This window comes from Macaca fascicularis, chromosome 19 (genome assembly GCF_037993035.2).
Source record: "Macaca fascicularis isolate 582-1 chromosome 19, T2T-MFA8v1.1".
In the NCBI taxonomy this organism is placed as follows: domain Eukaryota; kingdom Metazoa; phylum Chordata; class Mammalia; order Primates; family Cercopithecidae; genus Macaca; species Macaca fascicularis.
In genome coordinates, this window is record NC_088393.1 from 57,465,873 (window position 1) to 57,491,105 (window position 25,233).

At 51.8% G+C, this 25,233-nt stretch overlaps 1 protein-coding gene and 1 long non-coding RNA gene across 27 annotated transcripts; both read left to right on the forward strand.

The window, feature by feature from the left end:
• Positions 1-514: 514 nt before the first annotated feature.
• On the forward strand, positions 515-5,967 carry LOC141409118 (uncharacterized). 2 transcript variants are annotated; one of them, XR_012427875.1, is made up of 2 exons: positions 515-607; positions 4,617-4,898. It is a non-coding gene; the product is annotated as an uncharacterized lncRNA (long non-coding RNA). The 2 variants fall into 2 exon arrangements; XR_012427874.1 differs by lacking the exon at positions 515-607 and adding an exon at positions 907-1,214 and having other exon boundaries at positions 4,617-5,967.
• Positions 5,968-7,805: 1,838 nt separating this feature from the next.
• FCGRT (Fc gamma receptor and transporter) lies at positions 7,806-24,888 on the forward strand. 25 transcript variants are annotated; one of them, XR_012427851.1, is made up of 9 exons: positions 7,806-7,895; positions 8,851-8,937; positions 10,559-10,828; positions 10,906-11,181; positions 12,792-12,877; positions 19,053-19,171; positions 23,120-23,389; positions 24,065-24,181; positions 24,565-24,888. XR_012427851.1 is itself a non-coding variant. In XM_015440956.3 (7 exons), the coding sequence occupies exons 2-7, from the start codon at positions 8,865-8,867 to the stop codon at positions 24,672-24,674; spliced, it is 1,116 nt and encodes a 371-aa protein (XP_015296442.1). In that variant the 5' UTR covers positions 7,806-7,895; positions 8,851-8,864; the 3' UTR covers positions 24,675-24,888. The 25 variants fall into 25 exon arrangements, 16 of the variants coding, with proteins under 16 accessions (XP_015296442.1, XP_015296443.1, XP_045235934.1 ...); XR_012427852.1 differs by having other exon boundaries at positions 10,577-10,828; XR_012427855.1 differs by lacking the exon at positions 19,053-19,171.
• The last annotated feature ends 345 nt before the right edge of the window (positions 24,889-25,233 follow it).

Here is a 25,233-nt window from a genome sequence, read left to right on the forward strand (position 1 = left end):
AGGCAGCAGTGTATGGGGACCATGTGGTCACTGAAGTCCTAGCAGAAGGAATTTTTTTTTTTTTTTTTTTTTTTTTTTTTTTTTTGAGACGGAGTCTCGCTCTGTCACCAGGCTGGAGTGCAGCGGTGCAATCTCAGCTCACTCCAACTAAGGAAGGAGACCACTACTACTCCTGCTGCCCTCCTCCCCCGACCTTGCCTAGTTCACAAGACAGGAGGAAAGAGAGAGAGAAACAAAAGTAAGATAAATAGCCAGACAACCTTGGCACGCCACCCGGCCCTAGGAGTTAAAAAAAGTAATAATAATAACATCAACCCCTGGCCTAAACTACATGTGTTATCTGTAAATCCCAGACACTGTATGAAAAAAAAAGCATTGTAAAACTTTTTGTTCTGTTAGCTGACGCATGTAGGCCCCAGTCACGTTTCCCACGCTTGCTCAATTTATCACGACCCTTTCACGTGGACCCCCTAAAGTTGTAAGCCTTTAAAAAGACCAAGTATTTCTTTTTCGGGGAGCTTGGCTCTTAAGACGCAAGTCTGCCATGTGCGGTGGCTCACGCCTGTAATCCCAGCACTTTGGGAGTCCGAGGCGGGTGGATCACAAGGTCAGGAGATCGAGACCATCCTGGCTAACACGGTGAAACCCCGTCTCTACTAAAAATACAAAAAAAAATTAGGCAGGCATGGTGGTGGGCGCCTGTAGTCCCAGCTACACGGGAGGCTGAGGCAGGAGAATGGTGTGAACCCGGGAAGCGGAGCTTGCAGTGAGCCGAGATCGCGCCACTGCACTCCAGCCTGGGCGACAGAGCGAGACTCCATCTCAAAGAAAAAAAAAAAAAAAAAAAGATGCGAGTCGGCTGACGTTCCGGGCCAAATAAAAAACCTCTTCCTTCTTTAATCTGGTGTCTTGAGGAGTTTTGTCTGCAGCTTGTCCTGCTACATTTCTTGGTTCCCTGACCGGGAAGCGAGGTGATTAAAGGACGGTCGAGGCAGCCCCTTAGGCAGCTTATGCCTGCCCTGTAGAGCATCCCTGCGGGGGACTCTGGCCAGCTTGAGCGATGCGGATCCTGAGAGCACTCCCGGGTAGGCATTTGCCCCGGTGGAGGCATTTACCTCTTCAGAGCAGTGCACAGCAGGCCCCTGTGGAGGATCAACACAGTGGCTGAACACCGGGAAGGAACTGGCCCTTTAAGTCCGGACATCTGAAACTTGGTAAGACTGGTCTTTGGAACTCGCCCACCCCATTTGAGTGGAAGTGTGGCCTGATCACCCACGGCATGCCTGTACCGGCACTTTGGTTTTTGTTTTTGACTTGACTTAATTGCTTGATACTTTGTTTTTTGTTTTTGACTTGACTTGAATTAATTGCCTGATACTTTGGTTTTAGTTTTGATTTTGACTTGACTTGAATTGCTTGATAAACAGGCGTGCCTTTATTGGCACTTCGGTTTTGGTTCTGATTTTGACTTGGCTTAAATTGCTTGACGAACAGGTGTGCCTTTAACAACACTTGGTTTTAGCTTTGATTTTGATTTAGTGTGAATTAGATGAGTAAATGACCTTTTACCCTTTCCTTCTTGTAGTGTGAATGTTGTTTTGTCTCAAGAGAAAAATAGGTCGGACACAAAGTAAGCCCACTCGGCTAGGAACTGTGTTAAAACATTTCAAAAAGAAAAAAGGAAAGTCATCAAATCATCAAAACTTACTCTATTAAAATGCATGTTACAGAACCTTAAGAAAGGTTTTGGCCGGGCGCGGTGGCTCAAGCCTGTAATCCCAGCACTCTGGGAGGCCGAGGCGGGCGGATCACGAGGTCAGGAGATCGAGACCATCCTGGCTAACACGGTGAAACCCCGTCTCTACTAAAAAAAATACAAAAAAAAACTAGCCGGGCGAGGTGGCGGGCGCCTGTAGTCCCAGCTATTCGGGAGGCTGAGGCAGGAGAATGGCGTAAACCCGGGAGGCGGAGCTTGCAGTGAGCTGAGATCCGGCCACTGCACTCCAGCCCAGGCGACAGAGCGAGACTCCGTCTCAAAAAAAAAAAAAAAAAAAAAAAGAAAGGTTTTGCAGGAGATTATAGAGTTAAGTTAACCCCTTAGAGGTTAAGATCTGTGTGAATTAGAACTGCCCTCTTTTGGTGTTGGATGGCCCTTCGAAGGAACTATAGACAAGGAACAATTGGCCATGTATTTAAGGTGGTGACAGGGTCGGAGGACAGCCAGTATACCTAGATCAAGTTCCTTTATATTGACTCATGGTTAAATATAACACAGACAAAACCAGCATAAATTTAGCCCTGTTTAACAGCTTATTGCAAAAAAGCCAAAAGTAAAAGTAAGAGCAGCTTCACCAGCAGACACAGAGTTAAAAACGGAGTCCCAGAAACAGCAAGAGAAGCCAGTTTTGCAGGAGCCGCCAGAGATCATAGAAATTCTTTCTCCATATGTCCCAGCCTACTGCCCCGCTTTACCAAGGCAAACAGCCCCCTCAGAAACGAGATTCAGGAGCTAACACGCCCCAGGTCTCACCTCGAAGGGGAGGATCGGAGCCTCGAGAGGCCAAGGAAGGAAGTCAAGATAGCCAAGTGGGCCGTCTCAGATCTGGTCTTGCTCAAGCTATGCAAATGCCTCTCAGGGAGATGTGAGGACCTGTCTATTATAATGACCAGGCCCACATCCGTGGGAGCAACAGACTTTCATCTATCAGCCCCTTTCAACCATTGATCTACTAAACTGGAAACACCCTGAACCCACCACCTTGCTCCCGACAGCTAGAGCCCTGTCGAGCATGACTGTGTAGAGGTGTTGGACTCAAGTTTACTCTAGCAGACCTGATCTCCGGGACCAGTCTTGGGCATCAGTAGACTAGGAGCTATTCGTGGACGGGAACAGCTTCATCAACCCACAAGGAAAGAGATGTGCAGAATATGCGGTGGTAACCCTGGACACTGTCGTTAAGCTGAGCTCATTGCTTTAATTCGGGCCTTAGAACTCAGTAAAGGTAAGACTGTAAACACTGACACTGACTCTCAGTATGCCTGTTTCACCCTCCAAGTGCATGGAGAATTATATAAAGAAAAGAGCCTGTTAAACTGTAGGAAAAAGGGGGAAAAAACACCCAGAGAATGCAACTCGGCATCAGCGTTCGCAGAGGTACTGAGAAGCACTTCTGCAGAGGCTAAGAGTTGGTAGAAAAAAGCAAGTAATAAAAAAAAAATTCCAGGAATGCTTCGAGGAGCTGACAAGAGCCTAACTCAGTTTTATAAGAGACTCTATAAAGCATTCTGGCTTTACACCCCATTTAACCCTAAGGCTGCTGAAAATCAGTATATAGTGAATACTTCATTTGTAAAGCAAGCCCAGGGTAACATCAAGCAGAAGCTGCAGGCATGAATATCATCCAGTCTATAAAAGTGGCCACCAAGGTGTATGTTGACTGTGACCAAGGAACAAAACTGGGAAAGAGCAAAAGAAAAAGAAAGACTAAGAGTAAGTGTAATAAAAGAGAAAGTAGCAATGTGAGAGGACGTGGACGTGGATGTAGATATGAAAGAAGTCAAGTTAGGCAAGGATTCAAGAGCCGGACAGGCTGGAGAGAGATTAATGTGCGAGATGCAAAAAGAAAAGACACTAGAAGGGTAAATGTTCAAAAAGGCAATAAAGGAAATGGCCAAGGCGGCAAGACAAAGAGGCCATCTGCCAAGGGCTGCCGCACCTTGGAGGAACCAAATACTGATCTGATCAGACTGACAGGAGCTGAAGAATGTAAAGACTAGGGCAGACTACGCCCTTCTCATGAGGCTCCCAGGAGCCCATGGTCACATTAGAAGTTAAAAGCAGCAAGATTCTGCCGTATCTGGATTCCAATTTCTCACTGAAGGCTGAGCCACTAAATACAGTTACAAAGGAGGGCGGGGGGAGAAGAACCCCTCCTCTAAGAAACTTAGACAGTAAAAAGAGCCATACCTTGTGAAAACTTGCTTATGGACTTTACAGAACTGCCCCGTGCTGGAGGCTATCGGTACATACTAGTGCTTGTTTGCTCATTTAAAATAAAATCAGGTTTTTGCCTATGGTCCTTCTCCGAGTCAGCTGCACCCCCACCAAACTAGGTATTTGCCCTATAAGATTTTGTTTGGTCGGTCACCCTCAAATCATAGGTCAAATTAAAGGTGACCTCCAGAAACTAAAGAAATTAACCTTAAGAAAGCAAATGCAGGTTTTTCGGGGTTTTTTTGTTTTTTTTTTTTTTGAGACGGAGTCTCGCTCTGTCGCCCAGGCTGGAGTGCAGTGGCCGGATCTCAGCTCACTGCAAGCTCCGCCTCCCGGGTTCACGCCATTCTCCTGTCTCAGCCTCCTGAGTAGCTGGGACTACAGGCGCCCGCCACCTCGCCCGGCTAGTTTTTTGTATTTTTTAGTAGAGACGGGGTTTCACCGTGTTAGCCAGGATGGTCTCGATCTCCTGACCTCGTGATCCGCCCGTCTCGGCCTCCCAAAGTGCTGGGATTACAGGCTTGAGCCACCGCGCCCGGCCAAAATCTAATTTTTCTAGGACCCATATAGGATGGGCCCTATACTGTAACCTTGTCCACTCCCACTGCTGTTAACCTTGCAGGTGTTGTGTCTTGGATCCACCACAGTCAGTTAACACCGGCAGCTCAGGACAAGTGCACCAGCCAGCAGGATGCAGATCATCCAACCCGGTTGATCCTGAGACGAGACCAAGCTGCTGCTGAGGATGATAGCCCTGTTCTGGTCACTCCGGAGGCTGACCAGTCTACATACGGCTGCAGCTTGAGGAGACAACAAGCCCTGCTCTAGTCACACACCGGCAGCTGACTAGTCTATGCACGACCGAAGCTTGAGGACTCATCAAACAAGTAAATGTAGTTAAAAATCTTAATAGTTTTCCTGCAATACTGCTTTCCTATTGTTCTGTCACTGTATTCAACCTTTTTCCCAGGTAAGGACCTCTTTTGTCCTTGCTGGATATGAATATGCTGTACATGGTTTTGTTGTTGTTACCCCCCATAACCATGCTAGAAGAAACACCTAGATGAGGTGTCCCCCCTGTACACATACCACTTAGGAAACCCAGACCTGTTCAGCCCAGCACAATTCCGAGTCTTGCAGTCATTCTTTAAACATACAAACCAGAAGTTACCAGAACCTCCTCCTTTAGCAAAACCAGAAAAAACCTATTTGCTCAGTTGGCTGAAAACATTGCTGGCAGCCTAGATGTTTCTTCATGTTATGTTTATAAAAAGGCTAACATAAGAGACCGGCCGGATGCGGTGGCTCACGCCTGTAATCCCAGTGCTTTGGGAGGCCGAGGTGGGCGGATCACAAGGTCAGGAGTTTGAAACCAGCCTGGCTAACATGGCGAAACCCCATCTCTACTAGAAGTAGAAAATATTAGCTGGGCGTGGTGGCAGGTGCCTATAATCCCAGCTACTCAGGAGGCTGAGGCAGGAGAATCACCTGAACCTGGGAGGTGGACTTTGCAGTGAGCCGAGACCATACCACTGCACTCCAGCCTGGGCAACAGAGTGAGACTCCATCTCAAAAAAAAAAAAATTAAAAAAGTAAGAGACCAATGGCCTTGAGAAGCAAAAGAGTGAATGCCTCAAGGTAACTTTACTTTAACTCTTTCCCCAAACAGATGCTCCAAGTTCAAGCATCTGGCTCTGAAAAACTTCTGTTATTAAAAAATACTGTGTTACTCGCTAAGAAAAAGCTTTTAAGACCCAGTGACAAAACTAACCTGCTTAGAACATGACAAAGTTGATACATGTCCCTGTACAGGTTTAACACAAGTTTGATCCTAGGTCTTCGCTTACAAAATAGTTTCCAGCTATAAAAATTTAAAACCCTCATTGTAAGTATATTACTGGTAATAGAAAGTTGCTTGCTGCTCCCCTGTGTATTACACTTGTTCCTTCAAATAAAAGGTTTTGTAGCTACCATGGTTCATCAGAAAACTTCAGCACAAGTGTATTACATAAAACACTATTGGCCGGGCGCGGTGGCTCAAGCCTGTAATCCCAGCACTTTGGGAGGCCAAGACGGGCGGATCACGAGGTCAGCAGATCGAGACCATCCTGGCTAACCCGGTGAAACCCCGTCTCTACTAAAAAATACAAAAAACTAGCCGGGTGAGGTGGCGGGCGCCTGTAGTCCCAGCTACTCGGGAGGCTGAGGCAGGAGAATGGCGTAAACCCGGGAGGCGGAGCTTGCAGTGAACTGAGATCCGGCCACTGCACTCCAGCCTGGGCGACATAGCGAGACTCTGTCTCAAAAAAAACAAAAACAAAAACAAACTATCGCTCTGTCTCGCAAAGAGACTCAGAAAGTAAAAATAAAAGTGAGAACTCCCACTAATTAGTGAAAATGCTCAAAGCGGGGGATAAGGAAGGAGACCACTACTACTCCTGCTGCCCTCCTCCCCCCATCTTGCCTAGTTCACAAGACAGGAGGAAAGAGAGAAAGAAACAAAAGTAAGATAAATAGCCAGACAACTTTGGCACCACCACCCGGCCCTAGGAGTTAAAAAAAAAAAAGTAATAATAATAACATCAACCCCTGGCCTAAACTACTTGTGTTATCTGTAAATCCTAGACACTGTATGAAAAAAAAAAAAGCACTGTAAAACTTTTTGTTCTGTTAGCTGATGCACGTAGCCCCCAGTCACGTTTCCCACACTTGCTCGATTTATCACGACCCTTTCACGTGGACCCCTTAAAGTAGTAAGCCTTTAAAAAGGCCAAGTATTTCTTTTTCGGGGAGCTTGGCTCTTAAGACGCGAGTCTGCTGACGCTCCCAGCTGTATAAAAAACCTCTTCCTTCTTTAATCCGGTGTCTGAGGAGTTTTGTCTGTGGCTCTTCCTGCTACACAACCTCCACCTCCTGGGTTCAAGCAATTCTCCTGATTCAGCCTCCAGAGCAGCTGGGACTACAGGTGCTCCACCACACCCAGTTAATTTTTTTTTTTTTTTTGAGAGGGAGTCTCGCTCCCAGGCTGGAGTGCGGTGGTGGCACGATCTCCGCTCACTGCAAGCTCCACCGCCTGAGTTCACCCCATTCTTCTGCTTCAGCCTCCTGAGTAGCTGGGACTACAGGCGCCCGCCACCACGACGGGCTAATTTTTTGTATTTTTAGTAGAGATGGGGTTTCACGGTGTTAGCCAGGATGGTGTCGATCATCCTGACCTCGTGATCCGCCCGCCTTGGCCTCCCAAAGTGCTGGGATTACAGGCGTTAGCCACCGCGCTCGGTCTAATATTTGTATTATTAGTAGAGACGGGGGTGTCACCGTGTTAGCCAGTCTGGTCTTGAACTCCTGACCTCGTGATCCGCCTGCCTCTGCCTCCCAGCGTCCTGGGATTACAGGCGTGACTCACTGCGCCCGGCCAGCAGAAGGATATTAAAGAGCACCTGCAGGACCTTTCTAACGGGATGTCGGGGGAAGGGCTTGAAGGAGGAACTAGGGAGGCTTCCATAAGATTTTGATTAACAGCCAGCGCTAGGGAAGGTCACAGGGATACAAAAGGGTAGGAGGAGGATCCAGAGACCTCCAAGTTGTGGACTTCGAAGGCATCCGGTTCCTTTCCCAGCTTTGTCAAGAATTCCCTGGGCGGCGGACACCCTCAAAATAAAAAAAACGGGAACCACAGAGAAGGGGAAAAAGAAGAACCACAAGCGTTTTGAGAAACAAACAGAGGCTGGGCCTAGGGCCTGGGGTGTGCCCTGCAACTGGGGGGGGTGGGGCTGGATGTTCTTGGAGTCAGGGAGCAGCAGCCTCCCACAGGATGTGAGAGAGGAACTGGGGTCTCCAGTCACGGGAGCCAGGAGCCGGCCAGGGCCGCAGGCAGGAAGGGAGCGAGGCTGAAGGGAACGTGAGCCGACCAGGCCCCGATTGAGGGAGGAGGGAAGGGCCTGGACCCCTGGGCCTGAGGGAGGAGGGGCTGGGGGTCTGGACAGTGCGTCTGAGGGAGGAGGGGCTGGGGGTGTCGACACTGGTTCTGAGGGAGGAGGGGCTGGGGGCCTGGACGCCTGGGACGGAGGGAGGAGGCACTGGGGGTCTGGACACTGGGTCCGAGGGAGGAGGGGTTGGGGGCCCGGACTCCTCGGTCGGAGGGTGGAGGGGCTGGTGGCCCGGACTCCTCGGTCGGAGGGTGGAGGGGCTGGTGGCCCGGACTCCTCGGTCGGAGGGTGGAGGGGCTGGTGGCCCGGACTCCTCGGTCGGAGGGTGGAGGGGCTGGTGGCCCGGACTCCTGGGTCCGAGGGAGGAGGGGTTGGGGGCCCGGACTCCTCGGTCGGAGGGTGGAGGGGTTGGGGGCCCGGACTCCTCGGTCCGAGGGAGGAGGGGTTGGGGGCCCGGACTCCTGGGTCCGAGGGAGGAGGAGTTGGGGGCCCGGACTCCTCGGTCGGAGGGAGGAGGAGTTGGGGGCCCGGACTCCTCGGTCGGAGGGTGGAGGGGTTGGGGGCCCGGACTCCTCGGTCGGAGGGTGGAGGGGTTGGGGGCCCGGACTCCTCGGTCGGAGGGTGGAGGGGTTGGGGGCCCGGACTCCTGGGTCCGAGGGAGGAGGGGCTGGGGCCTGAGGGACGGAAGGGGCGTGGCCGAGCTCGGGGCCGGGACTCTCAGCCTATCAAGTTTCTGTAATTAATTAACTAACTGAGATCCAGTTCAGGGGTGAAAGTTCTTCAGGTAGGAGGAGGGCATTGTTGTCAGTCTGGACCGAGCCCGCAGAGCCCCTCCTCGGCGTCCTGGTCCCGGCCCTGCCCTTGGTACCCCGGGAGGAAGGGGCGGGCCGGGGGTCGGGAGGAGTCACGTGCCCCCTCCCGCCCCAGGTCGTCCTCTCAGCATGAGGGTCCCGCGGCCTCAGCCCTGGGCGCTGGGGCTCCTGCTCTTTCTCCTGCCCGGGAGCCTGGGCGCAGGTGAGGGCCGCTGCGGGCCGGGGCCCTGCTGCAGGCGGGCGGTGGGAGGCGGCCCCAGGCAGGCAGGGGCGAAGCCAGCGGGACCCGAGTTCCCCGCGAGTCCCGGGCGCTGCCTTCTCCGCTCAGTTCACTTTCTCAGCGTCTCCTGCTGGGCCTGAGGCTGAGAACCACCTGTCGCTTCTGTGTCTCTGTTTCCCTCTCTCTCTCTGGGCCTCTGTCTGGGTCTCTGTCCCTTTCTCTCTCTCCCTCTCTGGGTCTCTGTTTCTCTCCCTGGGTCTCTGTCCCTGTCTTTCTGTCTCTCTGGGTCTCTGGGTCTCTGTCTCTGGGTCTCTGTCCCTCTCTCTCTCTCTGGGTCTCTGTCCTTCTCTCTCTCTCTCTCTGGGTCTCTCTCTCTCTCTCTCTCTCTCTCTGGGTCTCTCTCTCTCTCTCTCTGGGTCTCTGTCTCTCTCTCTCTGGGTCTCTGTCTCTCTCTCTGGGTCTCTGTCTCTCTCTCTGGGTCTCTGTCTCTCTCTCTGGGTCTCTGTCTCCCTCTCTCTCTGGGTCTCTGTCTCTCTCTCTCTGGGTCTCTGTCTCTCTCTCTCTGGGTCTCTGTCTCTCTCTCTGGGTCTCTGTCTCTCTCTCTGGGTCTCTGTCTCCCTCTCTCTCTGGGTCTCTGTCTCCCTCTCTCTCTGGGTCTCTGTCTCCCTCTCTCTCTGGGTCTCTGTCTCTCTCTCTCTGGGTCTCTGTCTCTCTCTCTCTGGGTCTCTGTCTCTCTCTCTGGGTCTCTGTCTCCCTCTCTCTCTGGGTCTCTGTCCCTCTCTCTGGGTCTCTGTCCCTCTCTCTCTGGGTCTCTGTCTCTCTCTCTCTCTGGGTCTCTGTCTCCCTCTCTCTGGGTCTCTGTCTCCCTCTCTCTCTGGGTCTCTGTCCCTCTCTCTCTGGGTCTCTGTCTCCCTCTCTCTCTGGGTCTCTGTCTCTCTCTCTCTGGGTCTCTGTCTCTCTCTCTCTGGGTCTCTGTCTCTCTCTCTGGGTCTCTGTCTCCCTCTCTCTCTGGGTCTCTGTCTCCCTCTCTCTCTGGGTCTCTGTCTCTCTCTCTCTGGGTCTCTGTCTCTCTCTCTCTGGGTCTCTGTCTCTCTCTCTGGGTCTCTGTCTCTCTCTCTCTGGGTCTCTGTCTCTCTCTCTGGGTCTCTGTCTCTCTCTCTCTCTGGGTCTCTGTCTCTCTCTCTGGGTCTCTGTCTCCCTCTCTCTCTGGGTCTCTGTCTCCCTCTCTCTCTGGGTCTCTGTCTCCCTCTCTCTCTGGGTCTCTGTCTCTCTCTCTCTGGGTCTCTGTCTCTCTCTCTCTGGGTCTCTGTCTCTCTCTCTGGGTCTCTGTCTCTCTCTCTCTGGGTCTCTGTCTCTCTCTCTCTGGGTCTCTGTCTCTCTCTCTCTGGGTCTCTGTCTCTCTCTCTGGGTCTCTGTCTCTCTCTCTGGGTCTCTGTCTCTCTCTCTGGGTCTCTGTCTCCCTCTCTCTCTGGGTCTCTGTCCCTTTTTCTCTCTGGGTCTCTGTCCCCTCCCTCTGAATCTTCCCTCTCCATAATAGATTCTTCTCCCTCCCTGGATATCTGTCCCACTGCAATCTAGTTCCCCGCCCATGTTCTCCCTTCAGCTCTGTCTCTGTCTGCAGAAAGCCACCTCTCCCTCCTGTACCACCTCACCGCGGTGTCCTCGCCTGCCCCGGGGACGCCTGCCTTCTGGGTGTCCGGCTGGCTGGGCCCGCAGCAGTACCTGAGCTACGACAGCCTGAGGGGCCAGGCGGAGCCCTGTGGAGCTTGGGTCTGGGAAAACCAAGTGTCCTGGTATTGGGAGAAAGAGACCACAGATCTGAGGATCAAGGAGAAGCTCTTTCTGGAAGCTTTCAAAGCTTTGGGGGGAAAAGGTGAGATTCGAATCCGGAGGGGCAAGGGGCTGGGTCCATGCTCCTGGGCCCCACTTACATGTGTGTGGGCGCCCCAGGCCCCTACACTCTGCAGGGCCTGCTGGGCTGTGAACTGAGCCCTGACAACACCTCGGTGCCCACCGCCAAGTTCGCCCTGAACGGCGAGGAGTTCATGAATTTCGACCTCAAGCAGGGCACCTGGGGTGGGGACTGGCCCGAGGCCCTGGCTATCAGTCAGCGGTGGCAGCAGCAGGACAAGGCGGCCAACAAGGAGCTCACCTTCCTGCTATTCTCCTGCCCACACCGGCTGCGGGAGCACCTGGAGAGGGGCCGTGGAAACCTGGAGTGGAAGGGTGAGCCGGATCTGCAGCCACAGGCTGTTCTGTCCTCTCTGCCATCACGCCCACCTGCCTCAGTTCCCCTGTCAGGACCCTCAGTCAGCCTCCCACTGCAGCCCACGCTCTGCCCATTCCTCAGGGGTTCTTCTACATTCAGCCCTCCCATGGCTCCCCAGCGCCCCCCAAGACAAACTCTTGGCTTCCTTGCCTTTTTTTGTTGAGACGAAGTTTCACTCTTGTTGCCCAGGCTGGAGTGCAATGGTGTGATCTCGGCTCACTGTAACCTCCGCCTCCCGGGTTCAAGTGATTCTCCTGCCTCAGCCTCCCTAGTAACTGGATTACAGGCATGCATCACCATGCCTGGCTAATTTTGTATTTTTAGTAGAGGCGGGGTTTCTTCATGCTGGTCAGGCTGGTCTCAAATTCCCAACCGCAGGTGATCCGCCCGTCTCAGCCTCCCAAAGTGCTGGGATTACAAGCGTGAGCCATCGCACCTGGCTGTCTTTTTTTTTTTTTTTGAGACAGATTCTCTGTCACCCCAGGCTGGAGTGTGGTGGCACAATCTCGGCTCACTGCAGCCTGAACCTCCCAGGCTCAAGCAATCCTCCCACGTCAGCCTCCCAAGTAGCTGCGACCACAGCATCGTCACACCTGGCTGACTTTAATTTTTATAGACACAGTGTCTCACTACGTTGCCCAGGCTGGTCTTGAACTCCTAGGCTCAAGCAGTCTTACTGCTTTGGCCTCCTGAATAGCTGAGATTACAGGTGCATACCACCATAACTGGCTAATTTTTTTTTTAGTTTTCCGCACAGTCTGCCTCCCAGGCTAGTGTGCAGCAGCGTGATCTCAGCTCGCTGCACACTCTGCCTCCTGGGTTTAAGCGATTCTCCTGCTGCAGCCTCATGAGTAGCTGGCACTACAGGCACATCCACCATCTCTGGCTAATTTTTGTAGTTTTAGTAGAGACAGGGTTTCGTCATGTTAGCTAGGCTGGTCTCAAACTGTTGACCTCAAGTGATCCACTCACCTCAGCCTCCCAAAGTGGTGGGATTACAGGCGTGAGCCACGGCATTTGACCATAACTGGCTAATTTTTAAAATTTGTTGTAGAGATGGCATCTCGCTGTGCTGCCCAGGCCAGACTCAAACTCCTGGCCTCAAGTGATTCTCCCACTTTGGCCTCTCAGGGTGCTGGGATGACAGGTGTGAACCACTGTGCTTGGCCTTCCTTGCCTTAATGCCCTCGTCAGACCCACGCAGCAGCACTTGTCTCTACACAGCTGTCAGAGTCTAGGCTCCAGCCACCCAACATGAGCAATCTTCTCCCTCTGAGCATTTGTTCATCCAGTTCCCCCGGCCCCTCTCTGTTCCACCCTTCCCCCTCTCTGCATATACTCCAGCCCTCCTTATTCTTCAAGGTCGGGGCTGGATATCACTTCCTCTGAGAAGCCTTCTCTCAGCTCTGTAGGGCAGAGTTCACTGTTTCCTCCCCAGCGGCCCCAGATCCCCATTCATTCAGCTGTTGGCCAAGAGCATTTGCACTGCCAGACGCCGCTCTGGGACGCCGCTCTGGGCCTTGAGCAAAGAGGGAAGTGACACACGTTCACCCTCTGTGGCTTCCAGGCTGCTGGACAAAGATAGATATCGGCTGGGGATTTGCACAGATGTTCATTCCAAGTGCCACAAAGGAGAAGTTGAGACTTAACCAGGTAGTTTTTCTTTGATCGTCTTCTTTCTTTTTTAAGTAAGGAAAATTTCCTTTTTTTTGAGATGGAGTCTCGCTCTTGTCGCCCAGGCTGGAGTGCAATGGCGCAATCTCGGCTCACTGCAACCTCCGCCTCCCAGCTTCAAGTGATTTCTGCCTCAGCCTCCCGAGTTGCTGGGACTACAGGCACGTACCACCATACCTGGCTAATTTTTGTATTTTTTTTAGTAGAGACAGGGTTTCACCATGTTGGCCGGGATGGTCTTGATCTCTTGACCTTGTCATCCGCCTGCCTCGGCTTCCCAAAGTGCTGGGATTACAGACATGAGCCACTGTGCCCGGCCTTTTTTTTTTTTTTTTTTTTGAGACAGACTTTTGCATTGTTGCCCAGGCTGCAGTGCAGTGGCACAGTCTTGGCTCACTGCAACCTCCACCTCCCAGGGTCAAGCAATTCTCCTACCTCAGCCTCCCGAGTAGCTGGGAATACGGGCACGCACCACCCTGCCTGGCTAACTTTTGTATTTTTAGTAGAGACGGGTTTCACCATGCTGGCCAGGCTGGTCTCGAACACCTGATCTCGTGATCCGCCCACCTTGGCCTCCCAAAGTGCTGGGATTATAGGCGTGAGCCACCACACCTGGCCTCAGTAGGGAAAGTTTCAAACCACACTTAAGTAGACACAATAGTATAAAAAGGACCAGGCATGGTGGCTCATGCCTGTAATCACAGCATTTTGGGAGGCCAAGGCAGGTGGATTGCTTCATCCCAGGAGTTCAAGACCAGCCTGGGCAACATAGCAAGACCTCATCTCTACTAAAAACTCAAAAAATTAGCCTGGCATGGTGGTATGTGCCTCTAGTCCCAGCCACTGGGGAGGCTATGGTGGGAGGATCACTTGAGCTCAGGAGTTTGAGGCAGTAGTGAACTGTGATTGCAATCCTGCACTCCAGCCCAGACTACAGAGCCAGACCCTGTCTCAAAAAGAAAAAAAATATGGTGGCCAGACGCGGTGGCTCATGCCTGAATTCCAACATTTTGGGAGGCTGAGGTGGGCAGATCACTTAACAGGAGTTTGAGATAAGCCTGGCCGACATAGTGAAACCCCATCTCTACTAAAAATACAAAAATTAGCCAGGTGCGGTGGTGGGCGCTTGTAATCCCAGCTACCCTCCACTTCAAGTGATCCACCCTCCTTGGCCTCCCAAAGTGCAAGAGTCACGGTGCCCAGCCAGAGTGTTTTGTTGATAAGTACTTTAGTATGTAACTCTACTAGGTAAGGGCATGTAAAAAAAATTAATACCAAAACCATTATCACACCTACGATCAATTAACTGTAACTCCTTAATGGCATCAGATGTCTAGTTTTTGTTCACATTTTCCTGACTGTAAATTTTTTTTTTTTTTTTTTTTTGGGACAGTCTCTTTCTCTGTCACCCAGGCTGGAGTGCAGTGGCCGCATCTCAGCTCACTGCAAGCTCTGCCTCCCAGGTTTACGCCATTCTCCTGCCTCAGCCTCCTGAGTAGCTGAGACTACAGGCGCCTGCCACCTTGCCCGGCTAGTTTTTTGTATTTTTTAGTAGAGACGGGGTTTCACCGTGTTAGCCAGGATGGTCTCGATCTCCTGACCTCGTGATCTCCCCGTCTCGGCCTCCCAAAGTGCTGGGATTACAGGCGTGAGCCACGGCGCCCGGCCTGTAAATGTTTTTTAAAGTTTGAATCAGCATCCAGCAAGGTCCACACATTTTGTTGTCTTTTCAGTGTCTTTTTCTGATTGTTGAATTTTTCTTTCTTTCTTTTTTTTTTTTTTTTTTTGAGACGGAGTCTCGCTCTGTCGCCCAGGCTGGAGTGCAGTGGCGCAATCTCGGCTCACTACAAGCTCCGCCTCCCGGGTTCACGCCATTCTCCGGCCTCAGCCTCCCGAGTAGCTGGGACTACAGGCGCCCGCCACTGCGCCCGGCTAATTTTTTCTATTTTTAGTAGAGATGGGGTTTCACCATGGTCTCGATCTCCTGACCTTGTGATCCGCCCGCCTCGGCCTTCCAAAGTGCTGGGATTACAGGCGTGAGCCACCGCGCCCGGCCTTCTTTTTTTTTTTAAATTGAGACAGGGTCTTGCTCTGTTGCCAGACTGGAGTCCAGTGGTGCAATCATAGCTCACTGCAGCCGGAACCTCCTGAGCTCAAGTAATTCTCCCACTTGAGCCTCACCGGTAGCTAGGACCACAGGTGTACGCCATCAGGCCTAGCTATTTTTTTGTTTGTTTGTTTTTTGAGACGAAGTCTTACTCTGTCGCCCAGACTGGAGTGCAGAGGCACGATCTCGGCTCATTGCAACTTCTGCCTCCCGGGTCCAAGCAATTCTCCTGCCTCAGCCTCCCAAGTAGCTGGGATTACAGGCGCACACCACCATGCCTGGCTATTTTTTGTATCTTTAATAGAGACAGAGTTTCACCATGTTGGCCAGGCAGGTTTTGAACTCCCGACCCCAGGTGATCCACCTCCCTCGGCCTCCCAAAGTGTTGGGATTACAGGCATGAGCCACCGCGCTCAGCCGTATTTTTGTTTTCTTTTTTTTTTTTTTGGAGACGGAGTCTCGCTCTCTCGCCCAGGCTGGAGGGCAGTGGTGCCATCTCAGCTCACTGCAACCTCCACCTCCCGGGTTCAAGCGATTCTCCTGCCTCAGCCTCCTGAGTAGCTGGGATTACAGGCGCCTGCCACCACGCCTGGCTAATTTTTGTATTTTTAGTAGAGATGGGGTTTCACATGTTAGCCAGGATGGTCTCGATCTCTTGACTCGTGATCCGCCCTCCTCGGCCTCCCAAAGTGCTGGAATTACAGGCATAAGCCACTGTGCCTGGCCATAATTTTTGTATTTTTAGTAGAGACAAGGTTTCACCATGTTGGTCAGGCTGGTCTTGAACTCCTGACCTCATGATCCGCCTACCTCGGCCTCCCAAAGTGCTGAGATTACAGGCGTGAGCTACTGTGCCCGGCTGGATTCCAATTTTTTATCAGATAGGTGTTTTGCAAATATTCCTTACACTCTCTAAGTTGTCTTTTCATTGTTTTAACTGTGCCTTTCAGAAAGAAAAAGTTTTTAACTTCGATAAAATAGTTTATTCTTTTTTTTTTTTTTTAATCATGGATTATGCTTTTGGTGTCTTATCTCAGAAGTAAGCACTAAACCCAAAATCAGCTAGATCTTCTCCTGTGTATTTTAAGAGTTTTAAAGTTTTGCATTTTATAGTTAGGTCTGTGATTCATTTTGAGGTAATTTGAGTTACTTGTGATCTTGAGTGTCTTTTGATTTACAGGTTTCCCATTTTCTTTTTTTTTTTTTCCCCTCGTAATTGTGGTTTGAAGAAAGTCCGTTTATGTCCTATTGAGTTTCCCTCAGACTGGATTTTACCCTTTGCATCCTCTGATGTTGCTGGACATAGTCCTCCTTCTCTTCTTTAAAGGAGCAGCTCGATCTGCAAGCTTGATCAGATTCTGGTTCAGTTTTTATGGCAAGAAAACTTTCAGCCGGGCGCCTGTAATCCCAGCACTTTGGGAGGCCGAGACGGGCGGATCACAAGGTCAGGAGATCGAGACCATCCTGGCTAACACGGTGAAACCCCGTCTCTACTAAAAAAATACAAAAATTAGCTGGGCGAGGTGGCGGGCGCCTGTAGTCCCAGCTATACTGGAGGCTGAGGCAGGAGAATGGCTTGAACCCAGGAGGCGGAGCTTGCAGTGAGTGGAGATCGCGCCACTGCACTCCAGCCTGGGCGACAGGGCGAGACTCCGTCTCAAAAAAAAAAAAAAAAAAAAAAAAACAACTTTCTGGGTAGTTGGTGGTTATGTCTATGTGCATAGGCTGCAAATATCTGCTCACTTCTGTGCTGTTCTGCGGACCACTGGATTCGGGTGTTACAAAGTTCTCTGTCAGGTTTTCTCCTGATGCTTTTAGCGGACAGCCATGGCCACTGCCTTAATCTTTTTTATTTATTTATTTATTTATTTTTGAGATGGAGTCTTGCTCTGTCGCCCAGGTTGGAGTGCAGTGGTGTGATCTCGGCTCACTGCAACCTCTGCTTTCCAGGTTCAGGCGATTCTCCTGCCTCAGCCTCCTGAGTAGCTGGGATTACAGGCGCATGCCACTATGCCCGGCTAATTTTTGTATTTTTTTGGTAGAGATGGGGTTTCACCATGTTGGTCAGGCTGGTCTTGAACTCCTGACCTTGTGATCCACCTGCCTCGGCCTCCCAAAATGCTGGGATTACAGGCATGAGCCAGCGCGCCTGGCCTTTTTTTTTTTTTTTTTGAGAGGGAGTCTGCCTCTGTCACCAGGCTGGAGTGCAGTGGGCATGATCTCGGTTGACTGCAACCTCCACCCCTCAGGTTCAAGTGATCCTCCTGCCTCAGCCTCCTTAGTCGCTGGAATTACAGGTGCACACTACCACACCCAGCTACTTTTTGTATTTTTAGTAGAGACGGGGTTTCACCATGTTGGCCAGGATGGATTTCTTTTTTTTTAGAGAGATGGAGTTTCACTCTTATTGCCCAGGCTGTAATACAATGGCATGAACTCGGCTCACTGCAACCTCTGCCTCCTAGATTCAAGTAATCCTCCTGCCTCAGCCTCCAGGGTAGCTGGGACTACAGGCATGCGCCACCATGCACAGCTAATTTTTATATTTTTAGTAGAGACGGGGTTTCACCATGTTGGCGAAGCTGGTCTCGAACTCCTGACATCAGGTGATCCGCCTGCCTCAGCCTCGCAGAGTGCTGGGATTACAGATGTGAGCCACCATGCCTGGCCTGGTTTGGTATTTTGTTAAACAGAACCAGGCCGGGCGCGGTGGCTCAAGCCTGTAATCCCAGCACTTTGGGAGGCCGAGGCGGGTGGATCACGAGGTCAGGAGATCGAGACTATCCTGGCTAACATGGTGAAACCCCGTCTCTACTAAAAATACAAAAAACTAGCCGGGCATGGTGGCGGGCGCCTGTAGTCTCAGCTACTTGGGAGGCTGAGGCGGGAGAATGGCGTGAACCCGGGAGGTGGAGCTTGCAGTGAGCCGAGATCACGCCACTGCACTCCAGCCTGGGAGACACAGCGAGACTCCGTCTCAAAAAAAAAAAAAAACAAAAAAACAAAAACAGAACCAAAGGCCAGACAGATTTTCTGTGCTTGGATTTAGTCTATATTGGAGCTACCTTGGAGGCTAAAGGCACGCGGCTTTGAGCGCGACACAGGAAGATACAGATTTGCTGAAAAGAATAGTAAACATAAAGCAGAAGCCAGAACTGCTGATGGCGGTCAGCCTGGCCCTCCCTTCCACTTGACTGTGCAGCAAATTCTGCCAACTTGCCAGAGAGGCAGCTCCAGGAGAGAGAAGCTGCTAGGCTTTCCTCAAGCAGCAAATGTTTTCTGCTGAGCAACCAAAACCACGATCCCAGCCAAGACCCACGATTGTCCAGATCTACCCTCCCCGAAGGGAACTTGGGCAGTAATGCCCAGCCCTAGGCAGTTGCTGAAATCTTTGCCTTTTTTTTTTTTTTTCTTTTTTAGCTGGGATCTTGCTCTGTCACCCAGACTGAAGTGGAGTGCAGTGACATTGTCATAGCTCCATGTAGCCTTGGACTCCCAAGCTTAAGCAGTCCTCCCGCCTCAGCCTTCCAAGTAGCAGGGACTACAGGCACACGCCACCATGCCTGGCTAACATTTTCTATTTTTTTGTAGAGATGGGGTATTACTTTGTTGCCCAGGCTGGCCTAGCAGTCTTGGGTTTGGCCGGGCCTGGTGGCTCATGCCTATAATCCCAGCACTTTGGGAGGCTGAGGCAGGCGGATCACAAGGTCAGGAGTTCAAGACCAGCCTGGCCAATATGGTGAAACCCTGTCTCTACTAAAAATACAAAAATTAGCCGGGTGTGGTGGTGGGCGCCTGTAATCCCAGCTACTTGATAGGCTGAGGCAGGAGAACTGCTTAAACCCGGGAGGCAGAGGTTGCAGTGAGCCGAGATCGTGCCACTGCCCTCCAGCCTGGGCCACAGAAAGAGATTTCATCTCAAAAAAAAACCAAAAAATAGAAATCCTGGGCATCAGGGATCTTTCTGCCTTGACTTCCCAAGGTGCTGGGATTGCAGGTATGAGCCACCGCACCCGCTTTTTTTTTTTTTTTTTTTCTTTGAGACAGGCACTTGCACTGTTGCCTAGACTGGAGTGCAGTAGCGGGATTAGAGTTCACTGCAGCCTCAACCTCCCAAGCTCAGGCGATCTTCCTACCTCAGCCTCCCTGAAGGGATGGGGCCACAGGTGTGTACCCCCACACGTAGTTAATTTTTAAAATTTTTCAGAGACGGGTTTCTCCATGTCGCCCAGGCTGGTCTTGAACTCCTGGCTTCCAGTGATCCTCCTGCCTCAGCTTCCCGAAGTGCTGGGATTACAGGCGTGAGACCACTGCACCCAACCTTTTTTCACTCCCTTAACGAAACCTTTGGATGAACAAAAATTCTTAATTTTGGTGAAGTTCAGTTTATCTATTTCAATTTATACATTTTATAAAGTTTATGAATTTTGTTTGTTTGTTTGTTTTGGTTTTTTTTTTGTTTTTTTGTTTTTTTGAGACGGAGTCTCGCTCTCGCCCAGGCTGGAGTGCAAGTGGCGCGATCTCCTCCGCTCACTGCAAGCTCCGCCTCCCGGGTTCCCGCCATTCTCCTGCCTCAGCCTCCCGAGTAGCTGGGACTACAGGCGCCAGCCACCACGCTCGGTTAGTTTTTTGTATTTTTAGTAGAGACGGGGTTTCACCGAGTTAGCCAGGATGGTCTCGATCTCCTGACCTTGTGATCCGCCCGCCTCGGCCTCCCAAAGTGCTGGGATTACAGGCGTGAGCCACCGCGCCCAGCCTTTTTTTTTTTTTTTTTTTTTAGACGGAGTCTTGCTCTGTCGCCCGGGCTGGAATGCAATGGTGCAACCTCTGCCCACTGCAACCTTCGCATTCCGAGTTCAAGTGGTTCTCCTGTCTCAGCCTCCTGAGTAACTGGGACTACAGGCGCCTGCCATCATGCCCAGCTAATTTTATGTATTTTTAGTAGAGATGGGGTTTCACCATATTGGCTAAGCTGGTCTTGAACTCCTCACCTTGTGACCCACCCACCTCAGCCTCCCAAAGTGCTGGGATTACAGGTGTGAGCCACTGTGCCTGGCCCCAAGTTTATAAATTTTAATTTATAAAGCTCAATTTTATCTTTGATTCTGTAGCTTTGTTGTGTATTCTCTTTAAGGAATCTTTCCTCCGAGAAAGGTATTCACCTATGTCTTCTAGAAGCTTAGTTGATGAATAGCTTCCACATTTAGTGATACCATTGATTTTGAGTTAATTGCCTGTTATGATGAGGGTAGGAGTTGAGGTTCATATGTCCAGCCAGCATCATTTGTTGCTAGACCATCATCCCCTCTCCCTCACTGGACTGCAGGGGAGTGTGTTTTGTGTGTAAGGTGTGGATCTGCTTCTGACCCTCTCCTATTCTGCTGATTATTGGACTTAGTGTCAGTACCTCACTCTTGATTTGATGTAGCTTTTTTTTTTTTTTTTTTCTTTTTTGAGATGGAGTCGCACTCTGTCGCCCAGGCTGGAGAGTAGTGGTGTGATCTCGGCTTACTGCAAGCTCCGACTCCCGCGTTCACGCCATTCTCCTGCCTCAGCCTCCCGAGTAGCTGGTACTACAGGCGCCCGCCACCACACCCGGCTCATTTTTTTGTATTTTTAGTAGAGATGGAGTTTCACTGTGTTAGCCAGGATGGTCTTGATCTCCTGACCTCCTGATCCGCCCACCTTGGCCTCCCAAAATGCTGGGATTCCAGGTGTGAGCTACTGCACCCATCCTGAATCTATTTTTATGAGAGACATTGGCCTTAAGTTCTCTTTCTTATAATGTCCTTTGTTGTCAAGATGATGCTGACCTCATAAAATATGCTGGGAGAGTGTTTCCTCTGTTTTATTGCCTGAAGAGTTTGCGTAGGAGTAGAATCATTTCTACATTGGAAGAATTCACTAATTGATGTCTTCCAGACCTGGAATTTTAGTTTTCGGAAAGTTTTTTTTTTTTTTTTTTTTTTTTGAGACGGAGTCTCGCTATGTCGCCCAGGCTGGAGTGCAGTGGCCGATCTCAGCTCACTGCAAGCTCCGCCTCCCGGGTTTTTACGCCATTCTCCTGCCTCAGCCTCCCGAGTAGCCGGGACTACAGGCGCCCACCACCTCGCCTGGCTAGTTTTTTGTATTTTTTAGTAGAGACGGAGTTTCACTGTGTTAGCCAGGATGGTCTCGAACTCCTGACCTCGTGATCCGCCCGTCTCGGCCTCCCAAAGTGCTGGGATTACAGGCTTGAGCCACCGCGCCCGGCCAGTTTTCGGAAAGTTTTAAACTATGGATTAAACATTTTATTTATTTATTTATTTTTGAGACGGAGTCTCGCTCTGTCGCCCAGGCTGGAGTGCAGTGGCGCGATCTCGGCTCACTGCAAGCTCCGCCTCCCGGGTTCACGCCATTCTCCTGCCTCAGCCTCCCGAGTAGCCGGGACTACAGGCGCCCACAACCGTGCCCGGCTAATTTTTTGTATTTTTAGTAGAGACGGGGTTTCACCGTGGTCTCGATCTCCTGACCTTGTGATCCGCCCGTCTCGGCCTCCCAAAGTGCTGGGATTACAGGCGTGAGCCACCGCGCCCGGTGGATTAAACATTTTAAATAGGCCGGGCACGGTGCATCACGCCTGTAATCCCAACACTTTGAGAGGCTGAAGTGGGTAGATCACAATGTCAGGAATTTGAGACCAGCTTGGCCAATATGGTGAGACCCTGTCTCTACTAAAAACAAAATTACCTGGTGTGGTGGTGTGTGCACCTGTAGTCCCAGCTACTCGGGAGACTGAGAGAGAAGAAACACTTGAACCCAGGAGGCAGGGGTTGCAGTGAGCTGAGATCATGCGTGGGTGACAGAGCAAGACTCTATCTCAGAAAAAAAAAAAAAAAAAAAAAAAAAGGCCGGGCGTGGTGGCTCATGCCTGTAATCCCAGCACTTTGGGAGGCTGAGGCGGGCAGATCACGAGGTCAGGAGATTGAGACCAACATCCTGGCTAAGATGGTGAAACCCCATCTCTACTAAAAATACAAAAAACTATCGGCGTGGTGACGGGCGCCTGTAGTTGCAGCTACTCGGGAGGCTGAAGCAGGAGAATGGCCTAAACCTGGGAGGCGGAGCTTGCAGTGAGCAGAGATCCTGCCACTGCACACCAGCCTGGACGACAGAGCGAGACTCCGTCTCAAAAAAAAAAAAAAAAATGGGCCAGGCGCGGTGGCTCAAGCCTGTAATCCCAGCACTTTGGGAGGCCGAGACGGGCGGATCACGAGGTCAGGAGATCGAGACCATCCTGGCTAACACGGTGAAACCCCGTCTCTATTAAGAAATACAAAAAAAAAAAAACTAGCCAGGCGAGGTGGCGGGCGCCTGTAGTCCCAGCTACTCGGGAGGCTGAGGCCGGAGAATGGCGTGAACCCGGGAGGCGGAGCTTGCAGTGAGCTGAGATCCGGCCACTGCACTCCAGCCTGGGTGACAGAGGGAGACTCCGTCTCAAAAAAAAAAAAAAAAACTTACAGGACTGCTGACATTTTAAATTTCCTCTTGTGTCAGTTTAGAAGGTTGTATTTATCAAGAATGTGTTCAGTTCATCTAAATTTTCAAATGTGTTAGTATGGAATTTTTCATAATTATCCTCTATCTTTTTTTTTTCCTTTCCCCAAGACGGGGTCTCGCTCTGTCACTCAGGCTGGAGTGCAGTGGCGCGATCCCAGCTCACTGCAACCTCTGCCTTCCAGGTTCAAGCGATTCTCCTGCCTCAGCCTCCTGAGTAGCTGGGACTACAGGTGCCCAGCTAATTTTTGTATTTTTAGTAGAGATGGGGTTTCACCACGTTGGCCAGTCTGGTCTCAAACTCCTGACCCCAGGTGATCCACCCACTTTGGCCTCCCAAAGTGTTGGGATTACAGGCGTGAGCCACCATTCCCAGCCCAGGGAGGTGACATCTTGAGGGGACACCTTCAGGGTGGATAGGTTCAGTCTCTGTCACCTGGGAAGCGCCTCCTCTTTTACCACCACATTATCCGGGGTTAGCACATTGCAAACATGGAGGCCTCTTTCTGTCATTACCCAGCCCTGGCCCTGGGAGTGGTGGGCTCGGGGCTTAGACCTGTCTGCCTGGTTTCCTGCAGAGCCCCCCTCCATGCGCCTGAAGGCCCGACCCGGCAACCCTGGCTTTTCCGTGCTTACCTGCAGCGCCTTCTCCTTCTACCCTCCGGAACTGCAACTGCGGTTCCTGCGGAATGGGATGGCCGCTGGCACCGGACAGGGCGACTTCGGCCCCAACAGTGACGGCTCCTTCCACGCCTCGTCGTCACTAACAGTCAAAAGTGGCGATGAGCACCACTACTGCTGCATCGTGCAGCACGCGGGGCTGGCGCAGCCCCTCAGGGTGGAGCTGGGTGAGGCCCCGCCCGGTGCTGATGCTCCTGGTTTCCCGTTGCCTTGTCTCACTGCTGCGCCGGTCCTTCCTGAGTCTGACCTTCCTCCCCGCTGCTGCCATCTCCTTGAATCTGACTGCCTTGTGCCTCGCGCCTTTCAGTGCCCCCAAAGCCTGATGCCTTGTCCTTCCCAAGGCCGACTGCCTTCCGTCCTGCTGCTTCTGGCCTCACTGAGTCTGAAGAGCTGTTAACCACCATGGCCAGTCCTCCCTGAGTCTGACCGTCTTCCATCCTGCTGCTGCTGCGGCTGCAGGTCTTCCTGGAATCTGACCATTCGTTGTCTGCTATGCCCGTCCTCACCAAGACTGACCACTTGCTGCCTTGCTACTGCCGGGGCCCATGAGGCTGACTTCCCACTGCTCTGCCTGCCTCTCCCCGCTGCGCCGGGACAGCCCCACCCTGCCGCTGCTGGTCCATTGCCAGTGTGACCACGGCGGCCGCTCGTGCTGTGGCTGGTTCTTACATCCAGCCTGGGGGCACCCTGCCGAGATCGCCCGCCTGGCCTTGCCTCTGTCCATCAGACACTTGGTGCTGGGATCTCCAAGGCTGGGAGGGACTGGGACCCCCCAGTGCTGTGTCCTGACTGGGTGGGGGTGGACGGGCTGCTCCACATCTCACAGCGTTCTCTGGCTGCAGAAACTCCAGCCAAGTCCTCGGTGCTCGTGGTGGGAATCGTCATCGGTGTCTTGCTACTCACGGCAGCGGCTGTAGGAGGAGCTCTGTTGTGGAGAAGGATGAGGAGTGGGCTGCCAGGTGTGGGCAGCGGGAGGAAGAGCCTTGGAGAGAGGGACAGAGACCCCAAGAGAGGGGCACACAGACCTGGGAGGAGAGACCTGGTGTGGGGACAGACCCAAAGAGAGGAGGACAGAGACCAGAGAGAAGTGGAGACAGAAACCCAGAGACGGGGGAACAGAGGCACAGAGAGGGGACAGAGGAAGGGGGAGACAGAGACCCCGAGGAGGGAGGCAAAGATGTAGAAAGAGGGGGGATGGAAAATTGGGAGAAGGGGAGACAGGCCCAGAAGGAAGGGGTTAGAGACTGAGGGAGTGTGTGTGAGACACACACAGAAATGGGGGATGCCAGTCAGACCCAGAGTACCTCAGAGATTCTGATGACCTCCCCCTCTCTCTCCACAGCCCCTTGGATCTCCCTCCGTGGAGATGACACCGGGTCCCTCCTGCCCACCCCGGGGGAGGCCCAGGATGCTGATTCGAAGGATATAAATGTGATCCCAGCCACTGCCTGACCATCTGCCATTCCGACTGCTAAAAGCGAATGTAGTCAGGCCCCTTTCATGCTGTGAGACCTCCTGGAACACTGGCATCTCTGAGCCTCCAGAAGGGGTCCTGGGCCCTGTTGTCCTCCCTCTGGAGCCCCGTCCTGTGGTCTGCCTCAGTTTCCCCTCCTAATACATATGGCTCTTTTCCACCTCGATAATATAACACGAGTTTGGGCCCGAATCAGTGTGTTCTCATCATTTTTCAGGCAGGGGAGGTAAGGGAATAAATCAGGGGACTGAATGGCCGCTGAGGCTCAGATCTCTCCTACAGGTAACATGCTGCCACGGGGGAACCTGCCAGTTTTATACATCAGGTCATGTATTTTCTTTTTCTTTCTTTCTTTTTTTTTTTTTTGACGGAGTCTTGCTCTGTTTGCCCAGGCTGAAGTGCAGTGGCGTGATCTTGGCTCACTGCAAGCTCCACCTCTTGGGTTCACACCATTCTGCCTCAGCCTCCCAAGTAGCTGGGACTACAGGTGCCTGCCACCACACCTGGAAAATTTTTTGTATTTTTAGTAGAGATGGG

Bases quoted from the DNA above. Each gene is read 5' to 3' on its own strand.
- FCGRT (XM_015440956.3), top strand. From the start codon at position 8,865: ATGAGGGTCCCGCGGCCTCAGCCCTGGGCGCTGGGGCTCCTGCTCTTT. The intron at 23,390-24,064 runs GTGAGGCCCCGC...CTCTGGCTGCAG, and splicing joins GCCCCTCAGGGTGGAGCTGG to AAACTCCAGCCAAGTCCTCG. The intron at 24,182-24,564 runs GTGTGGGCAGCG...CTCTCTCCACAG, and splicing joins GATGAGGAGTGGGCTGCCAG to CCCCTTGGATCTCCCTCCGT.